This window comes from Gavialis gangeticus, unplaced genomic scaffold, assembly GCF_001723915.1.
Source record: "Gavialis gangeticus isolate Ggan-Ray unplaced genomic scaffold, GavGan_comp1, whole genome shotgun sequence".
NCBI classification, from domain to species: domain Eukaryota; kingdom Metazoa; phylum Chordata; order Crocodylia; family Gavialidae; genus Gavialis; species Gavialis gangeticus.
In genome coordinates this window covers 79,980,520-79,989,805 of record NW_017729033.1, presented here as the reverse complement: position 1 = coordinate 79,989,805, position 9,286 = coordinate 79,980,520, and the positions used below count along the sequence as shown (strand labels likewise).

The following is a 9,286-nucleotide window of genomic DNA, read 5'->3' as shown; positions in this document are numbered from 1 at the left end:
GCCCTGGGGCCCCCCCCCCCCCCCCCCAAATGTGCTGTGGCAGGTCCAGCAGCAGGTCCAGCCTCGCCACAGCATCCAACAGATGAAAAAGGAAAATAAAAAAAAAACAAAAGCACAAAAAAACATAACACTGGCCCCAGCCCTGCTTTTTGGAGGCAGAGGGGGACAGCAAGGACAGACTGGCACAGCAGAGCACCACCATGACAGCGGGGAATGGGTGGGATGGAACGAGGGGAGGGGCACACAGCCAGACACAGGGGCAAGGGGGGAGCCCTACAGGGCCAGAGGCATAGCAGCGGCAGCATGGGACATTGCATGGCGGTGCTCCATTCCCGCCCACCCCTCCTTATCATTCTTCACGGGCAGTTGGCTGGTATTATTTACTTAAAGTTAACATTCTTAATAGAAAATATACATTTATAATACTTCAAAAGGTATGCTTTATTCTGACAGTAAAATAATAACATGGCAAATATTGCAAGATTGTAAAGCAAACAGTTGACTTGTAAATTGCAGTCAAATAAGTACATTGGCACCTGGACTTCATAAGGTTGGTTGGTGTTTTCTGCAGTATTTTAGAAGTTAACTTTTATAGGTTAAATTTAATGACTAACGTTTGTAATACTAACCACTATTTGGTGGTGTTTCTACAGGGGAGAATGGCTTTACTAGCAGCAAACAGCTGCTTTATCAGATGTAATGAAGAGGGAGACATAGAAGCCAAAAGTAAAATGGCAGGTGAAGAAGAAATGGTCAAGGTAATTTATAAGATGGATAATTTTTGATTGTTGTTGTCAGTGTGAGTATTATAATGCAAAATGTAAGAATGCGTACTTTGAAAAACATTTATGGAAGAGTTGGTCATAGATAACCTCGGATCTAATAATCATAAGTTGATTATTTAATTTAAATGAAAGGATAAGCAGAATTAGCGAAACTTAGCTACTCTTAAGAACCTATTTCAAAAAGACAAATCTTAATAAAACTAAGGGAACTTATTAGTAAAGTCAACTGGACAAGAGCACAAGGACTTTAAGGCAAAGGAAGTTTGGAATTTCTTTGCTTCAAAAATGGAACATACAACCCAAGCAAAAAGAAGAGAAATTTGTCAGAAGGGGTATGCCAGAAGTTGATGAATAACCATTTCAAATATTGTTAGGACTAAGCAAGAGAGCCTACATGGAATGGAAATGAGATTGATCAATAAAGCAAGTTGTGTCTTAAAAATGAAGAAGTATGAGGCTCGCCAAAAGTCCAGCTAAGTTAGACTTTGAAAAGGAGATACCAGCAAGAGGGTTTTTCAGACATATAAATAGAGAAAACAAAAAAAGGAGTTCCACAAGCTGTAAATCCCTAGATCCTTCAGCCTCTTGTCTAATGACTTGCTTTCCAAACCCTTTATCACCTTTGTTGCCTGCCTCTTGACTCTTGAACTTCTTCATGTCCTTTTTAAAACATGGAGCCCAGAACTGCACACAGTACTCCAGATAGGGCCTAACCACAAGAAAAAGATGGGCTAAATAGAGAGGCACTAACACCTCCCATGTCTTAGACCTGATGCATAATTGTATAGAAATAAAAATTAATATTTAAAAAACTAAGAAAAGCAATGTAATCTTCATCTCAATTCTATGAGCCAAAAATATGACATAGCTGTGAAAAAGGCAAATGTTGTGTTAGGAGTGGTATTTCCAGTTGAGAAAGTAAAAATGTAAATGCTGTTATTAAGATTATTGATGAAGTCTTACCTAGAGTACTGTGTGCAGTTCTGATCACCCATATTCAAGCTAGATGGGTTCAGATTCAAACTGGAGGAGTTGCAGTAAAGGGCTATGAGAATAACCAAGGGAATTGAGAGCCTAATGTAAGACACTAAGGGCTCCTATACATGTGCAGGGAGTCTGCTCCAACATGATGTAATTCCAGAGCGTTGGAAAGGACTCGATTAATCAAGTCTGCTGGAGCATGGAAATTTAATTCTACTCCAGCAGCCTTCAGTGTCGCATGTATCAGCATCCCCACACTGAAAAATGGTGGCGGGGCACTTTAAACTAAAGCTTGTTTGAGTTTTGGTTTAGCTCCACCACCATTTTTTAGCAGGGGGATGCTAGTACATGTGACGCTCCAGGCACTTTTAATTAGCATGGATCTTGGAGCTGCACTAATTTAAAGCTCCCTTCTTCCCCCCATGCCCCTGCCTCCTGGAGCACACGTATAAACACCCTAAAAGAGCAGCTTGCCAAGCAGATCAAAGGCTGAGAAGAGGATATCATTTCTATCAATAAATGCCTTGTTGGATGGGCAGGAAAGGATACCTGAGAGGAAGAACAGGTATTTAAGGTAAAGGTCAGCACTGGCACAAAATGGGAATAATTTGAGCATAAATAAAAGTTACCCTGGAAATTAGGAGGCTTCTAACCATCAGAAGACAACAACCTGTTAGTAGGAGTACGTTTTGGGGGAAGGGGGAGTGCAGAATCCTGGCTTGTTTTAGCATGCAGCTTGTTTGGTGTGTGAAAGGGATTATACAGCAATAGCAGGGAGCAGGACCTGATGCTACCGGGAGGTCCTTCCTAGGCCTCTATTCCAACTTCAGAAAACATTTTTGTTTAGTAATGTTCTTTGATTTTTCATTAGGAAATTACCAAGCTGAAAAACTCAACATCTGTTAAATTGTATTATCCAATATACATTCTGAATAACTTGGATGTCAAAATATTTTTTTGTCAACAGCTATATTTAAATAATGTGCATTTTCTGTTTTGTTCTCTCTTCTTAACTGACAAGATCCGTACTTGTGCTGAAAGAGAAACTGAAAAGAAAGACGATATTCCACAAGAAGACAAAGGAAATGTTAAACAATGTGAAGTCAATTACGTGTACGTGGTTTGAGAGCAATTCAGGTGTTATCCTTCTACATTTAAAGTATTCTGTCCAGTAAGAACCATCTGTGCTCAGATACCCAATTTTCCCTTGCATAAAACCTTTCTAGGCCCTGAGTCTTGAACCTACCATGCTTCTAGTTGAATTAACTCATTAATGTGCTGGTCACAGACTCTGACCGTTCGGAAACCTTGTTGAACATCCAGTAGCTGAATTCATAGCGCACACAGTGAAATGTGAGAGACCGCAATGCTTCTCTGCCAGTTTAATCTATACATGGAACTCGAGATCTTAGTACAATTGTTGAATGTTATACATGCTTCAGTAGAACTGGAAATGTTATCACATTCTTTATTTTTCTTTTTAGAAAAAAGTTCCAAAGTTTCCAAGACCACAAACTCAAAATAAGCCAAGAAGATGCTAAAGCTCTCAAAAAAGCCAGAAAAGAAGGCACTTTCCATGAGACGCTGCTAGACAGGTAATTTCCATCCAAAAATAATTTACTAAGTAAACAAAAATTTTGGAACTCTAATATACCTAGAGCACTAAAGACAACTAGAGTTAAGGTTGCCTAATTTTTCCTCTGTGGTCCGTTTTCTGTATTTTCAGCAAAATAGGTTTGGTCAGTTGAGAACAAATTTTTTGATGTATAAAAGCAAACTTCTTGTAACTTGTTCTTTCATCTGTTTCCCTCCAAGAACCCTTTTCTCATTGAGTATGACACAGAATCCAATAATAGGAAGCCTAGTTGTTCTAAATTATGGAATCCTTTTTCTTTTTCAGGTAGAAGCAGAAAGCGATTCTTTTTTTTTTTAATGCTGAAAATTAGTTTGTTAATGCTCAAGTCAGAAAATGTTGCAATTTTAAGTTTACACATGTGGCCATTGAGTATATTCTTTACTGTGTTTCTAGATTCCCTATGGCCAAAATGTAACTTCTTCAGAGTCAGCCAGCTTTGAAGTTACAGTGCTATCTATCTAGATTTAAAGGCGGCTGAACTGCAAAGCTGGATAGCCCTGGTGAAAAGTTATTTTCTAAATTGTGGTAATCCAAAGAGTAATGCAAAAAGAATACTACTAGTAATGGCTGATTCTTGAAGATTTCAAAGTATGCTAGACTGTTCTTCCTTACTTATTTTTAATTACCTTTTCCATAAAGGTTTTGGGTGTCTGTCCTCTCCTCTCCACCCTCCCATGGATTTATAGATTTAGAGTTATACTATGGGTGCATCTGCATGGTCATTAATGCACTTCTGCTAATGCTTAGTAAATTTTGTACCTCCATTGTGAGGTACTAAAAGAAGGTGCATTAGCCTTTTTTAATGTGAATTAGTGAAAGCGCATAGTTTTTGTGATGCTTGAATGCATGATAAAATAAGCTAATGTGCGCGTGTGGAGGCGCCCCATGTTTCCCAGTATGGGTTTGCCCTTGTCTGAATGGCTTCATATGGCAGTATATAACATTCGCACAAAAAAGAATGAACCTGTCATAGACTGTGACTGCAGCCAAAATTTCAAAATAAAAATTCTTTCACTAAGTGAATTTCCTGAACGTCGTTAGATTTGTAATGCTTTAATATTTAAAACAAAATATTTAATGTAACATTTACATTACTGAATACGAGCTTGTAGCATGTTCTGTAGAAATACTAAGTTTTGTCCTGTATACTTAATAACAGACCGGGGGGGGGGGGTTGTGCTTTTTTAGTTCTATAAACACCTCTTAATGCAGATGCAAATACTAATAGTGCAGTGGCACAAAACAATGTACAAGTCAGAAGTACTGGTTAGGTCTCTTGTTCTAGCTGCTACCTTATTTGCCTTGTAATAGTCAGTGCTCACATTTATTTCCCTTAACTTAAATTTTATTTCACCACTCTCTTTTCATGTAGGAGAGCAAAACTGAAAGCGGATAGATACTGCAAGTGATGAACAACTGACTCGTGCTTTTGTATCTTGTTTTGTTTGTCTTCTGAACATACCATCTGAATAAGACATTTTGCAAGGTTTATTTTATTTATTCTAATTTTGATTAATTGTATTTAATGGTGTTAAGTATTTATATGAGTTGACATCAAGCATTTCTCTGCCTAAGGATGTCATTTCTTCATTTATGAACACCATTTAGTTGAATATTTTATAGTAAAAAGTTTTGATATGCAGATTTTTCATCAGGAACCAAATTACTTCAGCAATTGAACTATACCAGATGAAAGTGGCAACTTGGTAATTTTAAGTGTTAATAATCAAGCAGAGAAGTAATACTGAATACAAAAGAGAAATGAACAATTAACCCACTGTGGTTTTATTGAACAAATGAGTAGTACTTCTGCATAAAATTAAGCTCTTCATGCGTAGGGAACCAAGTCTTCAGCTTCACTTCAGTGGAATTATGGTGCCTTAGACCAAATGAAAATTTGGTTTCCGGTTTTCAAGTTTCATTGGAAATGCCGAGTATATTAAACATTAAATGAATAGAGGTATAACTTGCGTACCGGAAAGGCATGGTGGAGTAAACATGAAAAACATGCAGGAACTTAGGTTTATGATAAAGAGCGATCTCTTAATGTCCATATTGCTTATTTTTACTTAATCTTGTAAAGAGTAAAAAAGGTAAATTTTAATTGAAATTTTGATAGCTTATACCAACTGTGTACATTTGCTTTTAGGTTTAATATTAAAAAAAGTAATATACTGACTTTGAAATTCTGTGCATTTCTGGTAAATAATATTTCCAGTGCTTTTTTTTTCTCTCTCTCTTGGAAAAAAGTTTTTTTTTTTAAATAAAGTGCCTCTATTGGAAGTACTAACTGCAATGATTGCAACCCTTCCTTCACATTTTTTACCTATTTTCTGAAGTTATTCTCTTACTGTGCTCAGCTTTTTCAAAGGACTAATTGGCATCTCTTCTTTTTCTCGTGGTGGCCATAATTCTCTGCGTGTGAACTTGTAGTACAGAGTTGTCTCTAAACTAAGATATAATATATACAATTATATATTGTATAATATACAGTATGATGACTAATATACATTATCTGTTCTCAGTGGTGGCAAATGACAGCACATGGAGCAATGGTCTCAAGCTGGAGCAAGGGAAGATTAGGTTAGATTTTAGGGAACAACTTGCTCATGGGGAGGATAGTAAAACACTGGAACAGGTTACCCCAGGGGTGGGCAATTTATTGGGCAGAGGGCCGCTTACTGAGTTTTGGCAAGCCATTGAGGGCTGCATGACAAGCAGCCCAGGGCAGATAAATATTAATTTTCTAAATTTTTTAGGGGCCCTGCAGGCCAGATAGAATGACCTGGCGGGCTGCATCTGGCCCCAGGCTGCATTTTGCCTGCCCCTGGATTACCCAGAGAGAGTTGTAGAATCTCCATCCTTGGAAGTTTTTAAGACCTAGATAGACAAAGCCTTGCTTAGGATGATCTAGTTGGGGATGGTCCTGCTTTGAGCTGGGGGTTGAACTAGATGACCTCCTGAGGCCCCTTCCAACCCAAATTTTCTATGATTAGGATGTATAAAAAGAATGTAGTACCCAAGAGTGTATATCTGTCTAAATGAGATTTAATCAGTTGTGCCAATTAAAAGTTCATGGACACTTCATAGCAAACCATTAAAAAAAGAAAAAAAAACATAGCTACTCACAGTTACTTAAAACCATTATTGAACATTCCTATATTCAGAGTAAATTACAGCTGGTGGTGAAGCCCAGCTGAAAAAACATTACAAGTTTCATAGTCATGAGAGCATGTTATCATTTTAAAAATATGATATATGTTGCTTGTGTGAATTTATGCAACTGCAATTGTGAAAATAGTCATTAGATGCATAGATTTTTCATGTGACAAAGTAGTAGTAAGTGTGTGTGGCAGGATCTTACTGCCTCTAAATATTTGGTTGTTTACTGCAGCATCCTCTTTATTGGCACATGGACTGCTTTGGAAAAGTTTGCTGGTCTGTTCGCTCTCCTATGGCTCAGTATGCCCCTAGGTAACAGGAGGGAGGGGCAGGATATCTCACAGCTATTGTGGAATCAGCCCCCAAACAGGTGGCCTTTGCATCAGTATAGGTGCCTGGAGATCTGCAAGATATGATGTGTAAACATTTTGCTTATTTCACAGTGTGGACAAACCCCTTATCCCCATAGAATTATCCCTATGGAAAATTAGCTTTGTTTCTTTCCACGCCCTTTGAAGAGCAGGGGTGGATTCATGAGAGGTCATCCTTGTCTTGGGTCTGTCTTGTCTGCATTTGAAAGCTACAGGCATAATAATAGATGATAATACGTGTGTAAAGGCACATGTGGTACGCAAGTAAATATGATAAATTCTTTCTAAGATTATAACTTGAACACATGAGCTATACAAATCCAATCCTTTTTTTGAATATCTTTAAGCTTATCATCCTTAGTATTTTATAGCAATGAAATCTAAACAAATACTTAGTTTTTAATGTATTTACAGGTATCACATTCAAGTTTCTTACTTTCTGGTGCCATAAATGACTCCAGCTTACTCTCTTTCAGAATATAGGAACAAGAGGACAAATCTTTATTTTTGTTATTCATTCTTATTTTGCTTGGATTTTTTTTTTGGGGGGTGGGGGTGGTTATTTACCTCCATCAGTCCCTTTATCACTTACCTCCTAAACTGAGCATTTCTATCCTCTATGTTCATTACCCATGCCTAAACATTTCTTTCAGCCATAATATTTTGAAGTAAGGGGACGAAACTGAACACAGTGTTTCAAGTGAGAAATTCTTTTATGATTTTTTTTTTATTTTGATTTTGTTCTTATGTATCCTAACATTGCTTTTACTCTTAATACTTGCTGTAGAGAGCTTGCAAAAGGTAAGATTCTGAATGATGGTCAGCATAGCTTCATCGCAGGCAGATCTTATTTTACCGACCTCATCTACTTCTAGGACCAGGTAACTTGCCACCTGAACACGAGAGAGCAGGTTGACATTGCATACCTTGACTTCCAAAAGGCCTTTGATCTAGTACCCCACAATGTCCTCATGAGAAAATTGTAGGATTGTGGGCTTAACTCCAAGACAGTCAGGTGGATGAGAAACTGGCTGCAGGATAGAACCTGGAGAGTCCTAGTGAACAGATCTGTGTCATCCTGGTGAGAAGTGGGCAGCAGTGTCCCGCAAGGGTCAGTGCTTGGTCCAGTATTTTTTTCAATATCTTTATTAACGATTTGGATATGGGGTTGAAGAGCTCACTGGCCAAGTTTGCAGATAGGCTACAGTTATAGGCAGACCTAGACAGGCTAGCAAGTTGGGCGGATTGGAACCTGATGAAGTTCAACATTGAGAAATGTAAAGTGCTCCACCTTGGGACAAGCAACCCCCAACACACCTACAGGTTTGGCGGCACCAAACTGACTAGCACCACAAATGAAAGGGATCTGGGGGTAACAGACTACAATATGAATATGAGCCGGCAGTGTGATGCTGTAGCCAGTAGGGTAAATAATACTCTAGCATGCATCAATCAATGCATCTCCAGCAATACCAAGGTGGTGATTCTTCCGCTCTGCTCAGCACTGGTGAGACTGCAGCTGGAGTACTGCATCCAGTTCCAGGCACGACACTTTAACAAGGATGTGGACAAGCTTAAGAGATTCCAAAGAAGAGCCACCTGTATGATCAGAGTTTTAAAAGGCAAGTCATATGAAGAAAGTCTGAGGGATCTGCGATCCTTCAGCCTGAAGAAAAAGCTGAGAGGGGACCTGGTAGCAGCTTACCACTACACTAGGGGAGTACGTCAAGGACTCGGTGAGCAACTGTTCACCTGAGAGGAAAACCAGGAGTAATGGCCACAAACTCCTGGAAGACTGATTCAGGCTCAACGTTAGGCAAAACTCCTTCACAGCCAGAATGTCCAGACTGCAGAATAAGCTCCCTCCAGAGGTGGTGCAATCACCTACCCTGGAAATCTTCAAGAGGAGACTAGACAGACACCTTGCTGGGGTCAGCTGACCCAGTTGTCTTTCCTGCTAGGTGCAGGGAGCTGGACCCAATGATCTTCTGAGGTCCCTTTAGGCCTATGAATCTATGACCTGATAAGAAGGGCACTCAGTAAAACACTGATTTTAAAAAAGGAAATTGCAAAAAGTAATAGCTGAACAACTTGAGAAATTAGCAAGTTTTTACTTTTAATGAAGCAGATGCAACATAGATGAGCTACAGATACCTGTATTTGGCAAGGAGGCAAGTAGAAGTGGACATCTTGACAGAAAAATAGATAAACATTGGCATGAGATGGGGGCATCTTGGACATAAATACAGGGGCCGTGAATAGAGATGCACCAATACACCGATTCGATATTGGATTGGCACCAATATAAAGAAAATTTAATATATTGGAAATCGGCCATATCAGGCCAATAA

The 9,286-nt window shown here is 38.8% G+C and overlaps 1 protein-coding gene across 1 annotated transcript in view; it reads left to right on the top strand.

The window, feature by feature from the left end:
- Positions 1-5,622, top strand: part of FRG1 (FSHD region gene 1) — a 20,957-nt gene extending 15,335 nt beyond the window's left edge. Inside the window, exons 6-9 of the mRNA XM_019526561.1 lie at positions 654-758; positions 2,788-2,879; positions 3,251-3,361; positions 4,775-5,622. Of these exons, the coding sequence (XP_019382106.1) occupies positions 654-758; positions 2,788-2,879; positions 3,251-3,361; positions 4,775-4,811 (345 nt within the window). The 3' untranslated portion in view covers positions 4,812-5,622. The remainder of the gene's footprint in view (positions 1-653; positions 759-2,787; positions 2,880-3,250; positions 3,362-4,774) is intronic.
- The last annotated feature ends 3,664 nt before the right edge of the window (positions 5,623-9,286 follow it).